This window comes from Mus caroli, unplaced genomic scaffold (genome assembly GCF_978045245.1).
Source record: "Mus caroli unplaced genomic scaffold, Mus_caroli_1 scaffold_2, whole genome shotgun sequence".
Taxonomy (NCBI): Eukaryota; Metazoa; Chordata; class Mammalia; order Rodentia; family Muridae; genus Mus; species Mus caroli.
This window is the reverse complement of record NW_028227257.1, coordinates 28,620,831-28,634,830: the sequence shown is the minus strand read 5'-3', so window position 1 is coordinate 28,634,830 and position 14,000 is coordinate 28,620,831. Positions and strand designations below refer to the sequence as shown.

General features: G+C 48.8%; 1 protein-coding gene across 2 annotated transcripts in view; it reads right to left on the bottom strand.

The window, feature by feature from the left end:
- Positions 1–14,000, bottom strand: part of Ninl (ninein like) — a 76,110-nt gene that overhangs the window by 5,556 nt on the left and 56,554 nt on the right. The window contains exons 14-21 of one of the 2 annotated variants that reach the window (XM_085833458.1): positions 13,189–13,321; positions 10,980–11,086; positions 10,169–10,476; position 10,056; positions 8,175–8,284; positions 7,035–8,066; positions 3,705–3,809; positions 3,202–3,271 (exon numbers count right to left, since the gene is read on the bottom strand). In XM_085833458.1, the coding sequence (XP_085689584.1) occupies positions 3,202–3,271; positions 3,705–3,809; positions 7,035–8,066; positions 8,175–8,284; position 10,056; positions 10,169–10,476; positions 10,980–11,086; positions 13,189–13,321 (1,866 nt within the window). The remainder of the gene's footprint in view (positions 1–3,201; positions 3,272–3,704; positions 3,810–7,034; positions 8,067–8,174; positions 8,285–10,055; positions 10,057–10,168; positions 10,477–10,979; positions 11,087–13,188; positions 13,322–14,000) is intronic. The other variant, XM_021156253.2, reaches the window with a different exon arrangement.

The window sequence follows — 14,000 nt, the reverse complement described above, 5'->3', positions numbered from 1 at the left end:
CAGCTTCATTCACATCATTCCAGAATTCTCCAACCAGGGGAGACTTCACTTGCTGTGTGCATCTTGCAACTCCTGGAGACATTTTGAGTTATCAAAGATGCCTGACAAGTGAGCAGAGGCTGTGCTCATACCCAGAGCACAGGGGATGGATCCAGCTCAGTCAGTGGCCAGCAGAGCTAAGAACTAGAAACTCCAGTCTGTCCTGGAAGATGAGACAACCCAGACCACCAGAGGCTGTTCTGTGCTACAGCCACCAAACTACCCTTCTGATGCCTTCTAGACTTTATCATTCCCTCCAAGGTTATTTTAAAAATATATTACGCAATTTAAAAATAATCTAAATATGGCTGAGGAAATGGCTCATTTGGGGTGAGGTCTTTGCAGTGTAAACCTAAGCACCTAAGTTTGGATCCTTAGCACCAGCTTGAAGCTCGGTGACAGTGTGCATCTGTAGCCCAGCACTGGGGATGAAGACGGGACCATCCTAGAGGCTTACTGGCCACTCTAGCCAAAACAACAAGCACCAGGTTCAGTGAGAGACCTTGTCTCAAAAATTAAGATGTAAAAGTGGTTGAGAAAGATACCCTTCATACATACCTGCATAGGTGAATGTGCCACCCACGTGCACATACAGTGCATACCAGAGTAGTCCAGAAAAAGAGTCTGAATGAACTTAAGGTATGAGAATCTTTTAAAAGGGTCCCTATCAGTTACTAAATACACAAATGCGGCTTTCAGAAGGAGGAGGGAGTGTCTTCAAGTTGTGCATCTTGCTTGCCTTAACAACCACTGTCCTGCATAAAGAATGGATGTTCAAAACCTGCCTAGGGTGAAGGGTGTACAAGCACAGTATAGAATGGCAGCTCACAAGCTGGCCCTACATCATTTTTTCACCATGGAAAACCTAACCACTCAGATTATTAGGAACTATTCTTTGTTTGTTTTAGTAGGAGGGCTATTTTTAACAAAAAAACCAGATTACCATCATACAAAACACTTCTGTTTCCACAGCATCAGTTTGGAGTCAGTGTAACCTACGATATACTTGTAGGACTGCTGGTCACACACACCTCTCTAGGGATCCACAGGACATCATGCTAATTAAACACATGATGCAACCTTGGATCTGCTTCAGCTGTGGTCCATGAGTTAGTGTGTTTTCACATTGTTCTCGAGTTCTCAGTAATTCATGTCACTCCTCCCTTCTGTATAATCTCAGACTGAGGTCAGCACATAGCTGCTGGCAGGCTGGTATGAGAATGTCTTGCTCCAACAGTATGTTCTTTGGCAAAACTTAAAGTCACTTTCAGTATTGATATACACTCACATTGTCTCCCAGGAAAGCTCTGATTTCATTAACAGGAATGAAATATTCCTCTCCTAGGATAGTATTTAAAGTCTCTGTAAATAACACTGAACTCGGAGCAGTCTAAAGAATAAGCTCACCCTTTCAACCAGGCACCCATGATGGCATCTTCACCGACTGGTATGCCACTCTTGCCAACAAGCACCCGTGTATGACTGCACACATATTCACATGCACACAGATACACACATGTCCTTGCCTAGTCCCATGGTGTTTCCTGAGGACAGGAACACTCTCCTCACATTGTTGTCACCACTGTAGGCTCTGCTTTAGGACAGCAGCCCTGGTGGCTCACAAATCCCAGTTTTGATGTCTGCCCAGTGACAGTTTTCAGCCTTGTCCCCCAGCAAATAATAACCTGGCGCCTCCTATCGTGCTGAATCATCCTTGAATCTAGGGTGTGGCCATGGCTTCTTGCTGCTGGCATTTCTGACAAGTAGAACCCCAGCCCCTTTACTAGTTACTCATTTGGGGTTTGTCTGATGCTTCCTGGTGACTTGGGTTGCACGCTCCCGGGAAGGTGCCTAGACAGGGTCTTAGAGCCCTACAGATGCCAGCAACATCTGCGAATAAGGCAACTACCATCCAAAGTTCTAAGTTAAATCTTTAGCTTTCTTTGTAGAATTTGCCTCCTGGGTTCATATAAAAATAAAGGGATATTCATGTCAAAGATGATTCTACTGGGTCTAACCAACCCTTTTGTTCAAATTTCTTCTGATCTTCAAGTCACACAGACCAAAGTAACATAAGACCAAACAGCACGGCACCCTGAGGAAGCAGGCAATAGATGTAGAACAGGGACGACCTGTGAGACAGTTTCTTCCAAAAGCCAGTGTCATGGGGAAAAGCAAGTATCCTGGGTCAACAGAGCTAATGAGTGACTGCAGAAGACCACACTTCCATATCTATCCCCAGCAGTGTCCCTGAGTTCTTGTCTGCCATGTGACTGGACATGTGCTTAGTGAGAGGGCCACCCTGTGCTTTCATGAGTCTCAATGGGATCTACAGGGAGCACTGTACACCTGAGCCTCTTGGGTGCTGACTTTCAGTAGGGTGCTACCTAGGACATTTCCAAGAACTTGGCTCCACAGAGAAGCACCATGAGACCCACAATGGGACCCACAGGGAAGCACCAGGCCCACAGACACATTAGGAATAGCACTGATTACCCCAGCTATCCACTCTTCTCAGCTACATCTCTGATGGTGCTGATCAAGGGATGTCACCAGAGATGTGCCAGGCTCATTCTCTAACCCCTTCACTCTACAAACAAGGCAAAGTGGCTAGCTTATGCCAAAACAAAACAAAACAAACAAACAAAAGACCTCGACAGTTACATGAAATCTATCAGCTGCTTACTGTGAAAGTTTTGGATCACGGAAGCAATGTGACTATGGTATGATGGACATGAATTAGCACAGTTAAGTCTCTTTAGCATTACAGTGGACACTGCGAGTGTTGGAGAGAGATCTGCTGACATATTTAAGAGCAGAGTGTCATAGTACGACTTAGAAAAGCACACAGGACATTCAACAATAATGAGAAACTGTTGCTACACAGAGACTCCCCCAAACTCCTCAGGGAATGGTGATGTGTGACCAAAGACAAGCCCAAAGGCTCCATCTTATATAGTTCTACTTACATTATACTCTGAAATGACAGTTTTGGAAGGGAGGAGCCTACAGTTCCTCACCAGGGCCCTGATGAGGAGAGCTGGGGTTGGCTGCAACCGGATCTTACAGAAAAAAGATCCTCTTGTCTCCTTTCATTAGAGAGAAATTACTTCAAGACACTAAAGCAAAGGAGGGGGTAACTCATGCCAGTTAGGACCCAACCTGTGTGCTGAGCTCTTCCAGGTCAAAGCAGGCCTGCTCCTTGTCTCTCTTTAAGACCTCAATTTCCTGCCTGTTGAAGAAGCAGATTAGAAACATCACTTCATAGCCTGGGCTACCACGTCACTAGCTCTGACTCACTGACCTGCAGACGTCAAGAGTAAAGGTTGGCTAGAAGTACAGAGGGCTGTCACCAGGCTTTGCTCCCCTCTTAACCCTGGCAGTCCCAGCCCTCAAGCGCTTCATGGAGCACGTCTGCACGAGTGTCCAATGCCATGTCCTGAGCCATGAGATGCCAGTCATGTGGCAACTTATACATACACTACAACTCTGTGTTAGCTCCGAGGGGGCAGAAATTTCGGGGCTGCTAACCCACAGAGGGTGGCTGGAGCCCTCAAGCCTGTCCACTGACAGTCCCCCACTGTCAAGCTGCCCCTCCTACACTCATTCTAGAGTACCAACAGGCTGCAGTACACAGGTCTGGGGAACTGTGAGGCCCACCTTACCTCTGCACTTCATTTCTGCTCTCTGAAGTCTCCAGTTCCAGCTGAGTCTTCCCCAGGTCACTTTTTAACACAAGGTTTTCTTCAGAAAGCCTTTGTAACTCAGCCCTGTGGTCAAAGTCGAAGAAGTCAATTGAGGCCTGAAAGGGGCAAGCTGAACACAGCCTCACAGCTCATAGCTCACAGTTGGAGATGCTGAAAACTGTGCAGGCTGCATCCCTGCCCTGGAGGAGGCAAGCCCAAGGTATTCCCTGTCTCCAGGGAGAGCAAGCTCTGTTTTGTACTCCCCAAAGAACAGGCCCTTCAAAGCACATCCACAAGCCCTACATACACTCAGCACCTGCACTCTGCAGACACGTAGAGCCTGTGAAGAGCCAAGTCACACGCAGTGTGTACCATCTTCACAGAAGCCATACTCCAAGGGCCCCAAATCAAACAAAACAAAACAAAAAACCTGGAAGCTGAACTGAATCTGTGAGCAATACTCCTCAGAAAACTAGGCTAGCCCAGGGCACAGGATCTATGTCAGCCCTACCACTAGCAGGGCAGAGAAGCTATAATGTGGGTACCCACACAGCTGGGACATAGAAAGAGGCCCAGGCAGTCTCAGGTGAATCGTGTTCCACTTTTCTGCAAAGGGAACACAGCAAAGCATCCTGTACCAAGGCTCTGAAGAGTCCTTGAGGTTATCCTCAAGTTAATGTGAACACACACTGATCAACAGACATGTAAGAAGGTCACTGGGAATGGCCTCAGAAACAACAACCTGACTCCTAATCACATCTCCTGGAACTTCAGACACTGGAATATTCAGAAGTCAGGGTACTGAGGACACTCTGTACCACAGAGACACATGCTTAAGAGGCAAAGGTATAGAGAGACACCTATGGACAACTGCAGGCAACGCAGAGCCCTTTGGATACCATGTAGGTAGGCCTGGAGGGTGCTAGGCTTCTAGCCCGTCAGTTGTGTCTGAGATTTGTTTTGTTTGCTTTAAATATTTAGGGGAGAAACATGCTTCTATTTTATTAAGAAAACCTTTTGACTCTCTTGGCTGTCACCCCTCCCTCTCCCTCTATTTCTTCTCCCCCCCCCCCCAACCCCTTCCTGTAATTCTACACAGGAGAATGCCAGCAAATAAAAGAACTGGGACTGGAGAGATGACTCAGTGGCCTATTGTGCACCACCAGCCCAGGCCCCCTGTGATGACCTACTGCCTGTCTGTATAGTGTGCTAAATGAGGGCTGATGGGGCTAAAGGACAACATATGCATGAGGTCATCATCATGTTGTTCCCTATGCCCAACCATGGATTCACAGGGGATGGGCTCCAGGAACTCAGGCGCTTTTTGTTTCCACAAAGCAAGCTTCTCAGATGGAGCAGGCTGGCACTTCAGGCACTTTAGCCAGACCAGACTCCCTGTCCTGGAACTCACTCTGTAGACCAGGCTGGCCTCGAACTCAGAAATCTGCCTGCCTCTGCCTCCTGAGTGCTGGGATTAAAGGTGTGCGCCACCACTGCCCAGCAGTGTTCAGCTCTTATGCATTGACTAATGTACTCAAAGTGCACACTAGTGCACTTGATGAATCTCACCCTTCACTTGCTTGTTTCCAGCAGTGCCAGCAGCATGCTGGGTAACACTGCAGATTCTTCTCGCTCAGCCATGATAGTATCTATGGGGTATTCATTTTTGAACAGCACCTTTGATGCCTACTTATTGCCCTGCTCACAGATTCCTATAAATGTGGCCAAAGGAACAACTGTGCTTTCCGAAGGCCTAGAGAACATACATTGCCACCCCGCCCCCAACACACACAAACTGGGTTTTCATTTTACTGAATTACATGAAGATGGCAGAGTTCCTGCTAAAAGGAACTCATGCCTGTGTTTGTTTTTTTAAGTATAATATAGAGTTTATTTAGGGCATGGGGAGGGGAGTTAAGAGAGTAGCAGAGGCAGAGAAAGGCAGAGAGAAGGAGAGAGTAGAGGCCAGCCATGACCACATGGAGAGGGGGGGAAGAAAATGGGGAGAGAGGGGAGCAAGGGGGCAAGAGGCAAGCGAGAGAAGAGCCATGTCTGTGTGTTTTTATTTTTATTTTTTAAGATTTATTTTGTGTATGAGTATACCATTGCTCTCTGCAGACACACCAGAAGAGGGCATCAGATCCCATTACAGATGGTTGTGAGCCACCATGTGGTTGCTGGGATTTGAACTCAGGACCTTTGGAAGAGCAGTCAGTACTCCTAACTGCTGAGCCATCTCTCCAGCCCCATGTCTGTGTTAAGCTGTTTATAAAGTGATATTTGCATGTCTGAAATTCCACTTTATTTTTTCTTTTTAGACCCAGGGGGATAGAACACAGGACCTCATACAAGCTAAGCACATGGTATGTCACCGTGCCATACCCAAACCCCACATTGTCCCCCAGCACGTAAGCAACTGCATGCTATTCCCCCAGTGAGCAGCAGTTGACCTTTTAGTGGAAATGGTCTTATTATTCATATGTGAGCACCCACAATCCTGGGACACACTGTGTGCCTACAGTGTATCACCAGCCCAGGCCTCTTGGCAGTCTGTCTCTACAGGAGCAGACACCTCCTCAGTGTGCAGAATGAGGGCTGGCAGGAGTAAAGCACGACATACATGGTCCACCATCAATCACATGCCTGCAAACCTCTCCTCCACTGCTAGAGGGACCAGGAGAAGGCTCTGGAACTCATGGCCTATAACCTGGGCAAGCCCTCAAAGGATCTTAGCATCTGTGACAGAATAGGTACCCACCCATCTCACCTGGCCATCTGGCCCACAGACCAAAACAGTCTCCTTCCCAAGAAGGATATTCCAAAAACACAGTCCCAGCCATATCTCCAGCCCAATAGCAATGAATCTCCAAACCCCTGACTGTGTTCAGGCCAGCCCAGAGCACTGCAGCTCAGGGGCCCATCCACAGAAGGTTTCATTGGTTGCTGCCAACTGACCAGCATAACCCGTGATTCACTTTCATTACAGAGCCTGGCACAGAGGCATGATGCAGCCCAAACCCTTCGTTTAATCTCAGAGGGACGAGGGTTTAGAGATGACCCACAACTCATGTGAGGCCTCTATAAAACAGTCTTCATGAAATGAGAGCTAGGGACACCGGAGCTAGCTAAGTTGTCCCAGAAAGACTGACCCTTCCTGTCTCGTACCACTTGCACCCAGGGAGCAGGGGAGCAGGAGGGCAGGAGTAGGTTTGCAAGATTAATAGGAATTATATTGGGAAAACTGTGAAGAGGTCACTAGTGACAAGCCTGAGGATTTCATATACAGTTTTAAGATTAGGAGTGACAAACCTGTAACTCTCTCTGGAATCTGCCTTTTCAAGAGCCCGGACGACATCTTCCAGCTGCAGAAGTTTGGTCTTCACATCCTTCATCTCACTCTCTGACATCACTGTGGTCTCTTGTGGGTTTGGGAGCTCAGAGCAGGGCAATGAGGGTCTCATCCTTGCAGCTTCTCCCCTGAGCTGGAGCCAAGCCTCTTGGACACCTTCACCATCCCCAACAGGCCCCTCTGAAGCCTGTCCCGGAACCCCAACAGAGGCTGCCTTCCTGTCCAGAGCAGTTGTGCCTAACGATGGCTCCAGCATCTGTGGATAAACAGGCAAGGGCAGCTTCTGGCCTTGGCCTGTTAGGGTCCTGGCAGAAGGTTCTGGCTCCTTTGGGATAGCTCCCTCCTCAGCATTGAGTGGACGCTGATGATTGTCTCTGACACCCAGGTTCTCTGAGGATCTTCTAGACAGTAGGGTAGGGGTTGGGCTTGGCATGGCATCTATACTACAGAGCTGGCCAGGAAAATCCCTGCCCTCTGCTTTCCCTGGGCCAGGCCACTCTGCTGGTGCCCCTGTCCTTCCATCAGGGCTGACAGCTTGCCGGGCTGTTGGCTGCTGCCTGCTGTCTGGACCCAGGGACATGGAGCTGGGTGTCCTCTCCTGCTGGTCACTCACCACAGTGGTTCCATTCTTCAGGAGAGCACGCAGCACATCTGCCTCCTGGACAAGGCCCTCTACCTGCTCCCTGTAGGCTTGTTCTAGCTTCTCCTTCTCCAGGGTGAATGACCTGCAGATCCGTGCCTGCTCTTCACTCATCACAGCCTGCAGCTTCAACTGCTGCCTCCGACAGTGTGCCAGGACCTCCTGTTCCCTCTCCTCCCGCCACCCCTTCTCCCGGTCAAGCTGAGCAGCCAGGTCCTTCACTCGCTGCAGGTGTGTCTGCAGCAGCTGGTCCTTCTCACACTGATGCTGTAGAGACAGACTCTCACAGCAGGCAGCATGCTGAGCTTCTAGCCATGACAGCTTCTGGTTCAGCTCTTCTTCAGCCTCTCGCCTGCAGAAACACAGGTGTACGCTTTGGGTTCTGCTAGCATTAATCCCAGGCTCTTCTATTCATGGAAGAAGCCACCCGAATTACTTCTGCTCTCAGTGTGTAACTAACCCAGAGACTCTTTCTGTAGCCTGTTGTGTGTCAGGATGCTCGGTGCCTTTCCTGGAGTCCTTAGGACTACACACACAAGACAGCACAGACTCATTCACCGTGTCTGACAGCTTAAAGGGTATGGAGGTTACTATTAGGTATGACTAAAATTCTTGCTCTTGGCCACACTGCTAAAGTTCAGTCAAGCATGGCTGGAGGTCTTGCACTGAGTGCTCCTGAGCAGTGCTGGTTCCAGGCGTTAGACAGGTAAAATTGACCAGTACTCAAAACATTCCCTTGAAAATCCTATAAGGACTTTGGCTGGGGCCTCATCAACCTGGGGTGACTAGAGAAAATATGGGAGTGAGGGAGGGGGTGCTACACAGACACACACAGCCTGGTGAGGTATGGGGTGCACTCTGGTCACAGCAGGGGGTAAGCACATGGACTAGGTGTGGCTCCAACTCTATGGAGAAGCTACCAGGTACCCAGCTGAGTAGATCCCTAGGAAGGAGGAGCCTGGCATATCCTGGATGCTACAAGCAAGAGGGCTCCCATACCCTCCACAGGCACCACACAGGGTCTAAAAGGAGCTTTGTTCCAGCCCCTTAACATTGGAAGAGTGAATGTATCTAGAAGATGGCTGCTTTTCTGCTCTTCAAGACTACAACAGTCAGTTCCCTCAGGTTTCTGGAAGCCTGAGTGTCTCTGCTGTTATCACACCGTGAGAGAAGGGAGTGTGAGCTCTGATTCTTCCCCCTTTCATATCCCATGTTTTCTGGCTACTCTCAATTCCCTTCCATCAAAGATACTGCACTTCAATAAGAACTGACCCCCATGACAGCCACTTGGAGCTGCTGCTATTAGACACATGTCAGGGCTGTGTCCCTTCACTGTCATCATCTGGACCCATCCAGCCCCTGGATAACACCCAACTGAACCATCTGCTCAGTCTAGCCGGTGGGAGGGAGGCCCAGGCTCCTGGCATGAGGGTGGCCAGGCCAGGAGTTAGGGAGAGCCTGCCTGCCTGCCATCCTGCCTGCACTCTTCCTTCCTTTCTTCCTTCCTTCCTTCCTTTCTTTCTTTTAAGGGTAACATGCATTGCCTGTGTCCCCAAAAGGCAGGTGACATTTCTCAAGTAACAGACACAATGAAACCCACCATATTCAAGTTTTCCATGTATCCTTTTCCCTCTTTGAACACTATTTTAACTTTCTAAGACTTTCCTCACTAACCTAGATTAACTGTCTTTGTATTTAGAGGGTCCTCTGGATTTCTCTCCCTCTAATGCTGTGATGGCTAATATTAGTTGTCAGCTTTGCTACATTTGGAATCAACTCAAGCAATGGGGCACATCTATGAGGGATTTTCTTGATTAGATCATTTGAGGTGAAAGGCCTACGCTAAGTCTGGGCCACGCCTTTTGGTGGCAGCCTACGTAAGGGACATGGAGGAAAGGAGCTTTTGCTTTTTGCCTACCTGACCTCACATTCATTGGCAAAGCCCTCTCCCCGGTTGCCGAGGCATTCCTTAACTACTTCTTCAGGATTCCACCAGAGAGCAGCTGAGACATCCAGCCTCACGGAATGAACTACTGGAATCCTGGCCTTTCACTGAGAAAGTCATTGTTGGATTAGCCTATGAAGCCATCCTAATAAATCTTCTTTTAATATGTCTGTCTATGTGTGTATCTATTTCCTTCTGTCACTCTGTCATTTTAGAGAACCCTGACTAATACACCTACTCTCTAACGTCCTTACTACTTAGTGATGGGGAATACACTATCTTGCAACCAGGCAGTGAAGAAGAAAAGAACAGAGTTCAAACAGCACACAGCAAACTACTCCATGGCCCAGTGTGGATTGACAGTGAAATCCTTATATAGCAATGTGTTGTCTGGACTCTCAGAAGGAAACTTGCCTGTTCCCAAGCACTTGATCCTGAGCAGTTTACATAAGCCTCTGGTTAAGTTTTGATTCTCTATGAGCAGCCCTAAACAAAACCCCATCCCAAACCTTATCTGCAGTAGCTGGTCCTGGTGGCGCAGGTGCATCTCCACTTCTAGCCGCTGGGCCAGCGTGCACAGGGCCTGTGCACAGCAGTGGGCCAGCCCAGCTGGGGCAGGCTCAGGGCTTCGTGCTGCATCCTGCAGCTGCTCCTTCAGGCCCAGGATGACCTCCTGCGACTTGGCATACAAGGCCTCCAGATCTGCCTTCTGGCCTTCAAGAATGCTGACCTCCAGCTGGAAAGCCTGCTCCATCTCCTTTTTATCCTTCTCAAAGTTTCTCTTCATGACTTCAATTTCCTTCTCATAATAATTTACCTAAACAAAGGAATTAGGAAGTCTTAGTAACAGCTTGGCAAGCAGCATAAACAGGAAGATATCAGGCAAGATGCTTAAAGAGCTGATGGCTCACACCTGACCCCAGGATCTAGGAAAGGGGATGATAGGACAGTGTTGTCACCAAGGTGTTACTACACCCAAGGTGCAGTGTGCCTGCACACAGTAACCCTGAAGTAGGTTCATCAGGTGCATTTAAGAGGCTTGGGACCAAGACTGGCTAAGCACCTGGCAAGTACCATGAGTCCAGAGGGTGTGACAACTAAGTAGCAATCACTAGACTAGTGGGGACAGCACTCCACATCCTGGAAGCCTAGGGGAAGGGAAATAATCCAGATATACAGACAAGGCTATGTCAAAAGCTTCCAGTGTAAAATATACCAGGGAATATAAAGACACAATAGTAGAGCAGAATGCCTGTCCTGCTTAGCAGTCTGAGAAGCTGAACCCATGGCTTTGCAGTCTGAGGTCCCAAATTCCCTGACCTTGGTCTCCAGCTGCATCCTGAGCTCTTGGTAATGTTCTTTCATCTGTTCCACCATTATCTCTGTCTCCAAACTCACTGGCGTAGACTCCCCCACAAACAGATTGTCTGTAAAGAAGAGGACACTGTGACGGTATGCCTAGGATGCCTCCAGCGCCTTCTTGACCCTTTCACCTGTCCTCTAGGTGGTTTCTAGCCTCTCACCACCAAGTGGCAAAGCAGCTTTCCACCCGTAACGTGTGAGAGCAGGTCTGGCAAGACGATCATTCTGCCCTCCATCTGCACTATGTAAGAATGAGGGGCCGGTAGTAAGGTCACTCCACCCTCCACGGCACTGTGGTTGAGGACTCCACGGACAGCAGGGAGGGTCAAATTATGCTTTGCAAGTTGACACTACTAAGAACTCAGAGGTTCAAATCTTTAAAAAAATATATTAGCCAGGTGAGGTGGCGCACACCTTTAATCCCAGCACTCAGGAGGCAGAGGCAGGTGGATTTCTGAGTTCGAGGCCAGCCTGGTCTACAAAGTGAGTTCCAGGACAGCCAGGGCTACACAGAGAAACCCTGTCTCGAAAAACAAAAACAAACAAACAAAATATATATATACTGATTTACCTCTGTCTTTTGAGTGTGTGTATTTTGCATGTATGTCTGTGCACCATGTACGTACAGTGCTCACAGAGGTCAGAAATCAACGTCAGATGTTCTGGAACTGGAGCTACAGGTGGTTGTGAGTTCCTATGTGTTTTCAGAACTGAACCCAGGTCCTCTGCAAGAGCAATAAATGCTCTTAAGCTCTAAGCCACTCTCCAGCAAGGTTCAAGTCTTTACTGTATCACTGTTTACTAAGAGAGAGCCAGGAGGGTCCCACTAGATTCTTCAGGCCCCTTAGCTCTCTGGAAGATCCTCACCTGATGGTATAGTCACTGCACTTAAAATCTGGCTCCAAATGATGCCAGGATCACAAAGGAAATGGGAAGACAAAGAAGAATAATGACAGTCCCCTGACCTTCCTTCTGTGTAGAGCTCCACGCCCAAGTCTCCACACATGTTCAAATGTATGCATGGGCTCACTTTTTCATTCTTTCTCTTGTGTTTTCTTGCTGATTCTGTGTGATCTGTTTTTACAGCACACACTGACATACACAGTCTAGTCACCTAAGGCCTGCCCTGGAAATCCTGGCAGTGTGAAGGCTCTGATGGGTGTGGAAGAAAGGTGAACAGCTCCACAATGGTCTCTCCCAGCACTCCTGACCCTCATGCTCTGTGCAACTCAGGCTCCCGAGACACCGGAGAAGCAACCACCATGCTCTACCCTCTGGCTAGGCTGGGCTCCACTGCACACTCAGGGGACTGCACCTCACACCTTTTCCTTCTCCCTTCTCCCCAATGGGGATATGTTAAGGCCACTCTCTATTTCTTCCTGAGATGCCCTGGGGATTCTGGCAGCCATCCAGACCCCACAAAGGTAAAGTTTCTACTAAGTTCCTCTTGGAGATCCCAAGAGCATCTCTTTGGGGTATTTCTTTCTTCTTGCCAACATAAACAGCTGTAGGGTATAGAGACTCAAGAGCTCTCAGAGGCTGGAGAACAACGCTGAGGGGCTTAGGTTGCCACAGTTTAACTAGGGAGGGGTAGTCAGGGCTGCTGGATTCCATGGGCAACAGAGAGATGGGGGCCATTGAGTGTCACATGCTACTGCTGAAGACAGCAGAGCTGGAGTGACTGACTGCATTGGTGACCTCATACAACCAGTGGGAAGGCAGAGACTAGCTAAGTAACCCCTGTCCTCCATAAGAACTGTGGCACCCCCACAATATCCTCCCCCAACCTTGGTCTCTAAAAAAGACCAAGAACACTTAAACATGGGCCTTTGCCTTGACCTCATTGTCCAAGATCAGGAGAAGACAGCAGACAGGATTCCCTCAATTGAGAATATCCCATGCCCATCTTGCTATGACCTTCCGTGCCAGTGACCTTCCATGTCCAGCCCTGTCACAAAGTTGCCTGTAACATAGGATCCAACCTGGAAACATGCCCCCAGGGCAAATTTGTCTCCTCTGGGGTCAGGTAAGTATAACCTTTGTGATTTCTACAAATATAAATTTTCCCACCCTCCTCTCATCTTTTCCTCTGGGGTGTCACATGTCCAGCTTTGTGGTCATTTCCTGGAGCCCCACTCTCAACTTATCCTCCAGATGGGGCTCCTACCTGCTGGGCCACGTCCAGGGATCCTCCTTCTATGGGTGCCTGGGGTCCCAGAGGGGCTTTGTCGACTCCTGGGCAGCCGCAGCCGCAGGCCTTCCAGCTCTGCTTGCAACTCATCATTGCGGTCCTGTAGGTCCTGTGTAGGCAGAGCCAAATACCTCCTCCAGCACTTGCAGCCACTCAGCCTTGGGAGGCCAGACCCAAAATTAGGCCCATCTGTAATAAGCATCCACTACAGGCTAGACTTATAGGCAGGTGTGGATTCTGGACTTTCAGCATGTAACATTAAATCTGAACCTAAGCTTCTAACTACAAGGGAAACCATTTCTTGACACTCATGCTTACATCATTGGATATATGAGAGGGGCTCAAGGAAAAAGGAAAGTTGAAGCTATGAGGAAAATTCTCAACAGGTGCTGCTTACCACAAGTAGTGGGCATGCCACATGCATAGGGATCAATGTCTTGGGACATGTCTGGGGCTGTGTGTCTGCTCTCTCCTCTCGGCTGCTGTGGAATTGGCATGGGGTTCTACAGCTATAGCTGTTAGGCCATTTGTTTTAGATGAAATGCTACAGAGCAGTGATGTACTTGGCAGAGAGAAAAGGTTTCATCTGGGAAGCAGAAGCCTGATGGGGTTCAGTCTGCTGGGCAATAGGGAAGTGGCCTGGGAGAGGCACCCTCTGGTGAGGATGAGGAGTCTGCATTTGTGACAAGCATCACCTTTGCACTTTAATGAAATGTGTCTGGAGGAGTAGGCTCGGCCACTTGCTTATCAAAAGGACAGGAAAAGAAACTTCTAACACACTTTTCTGG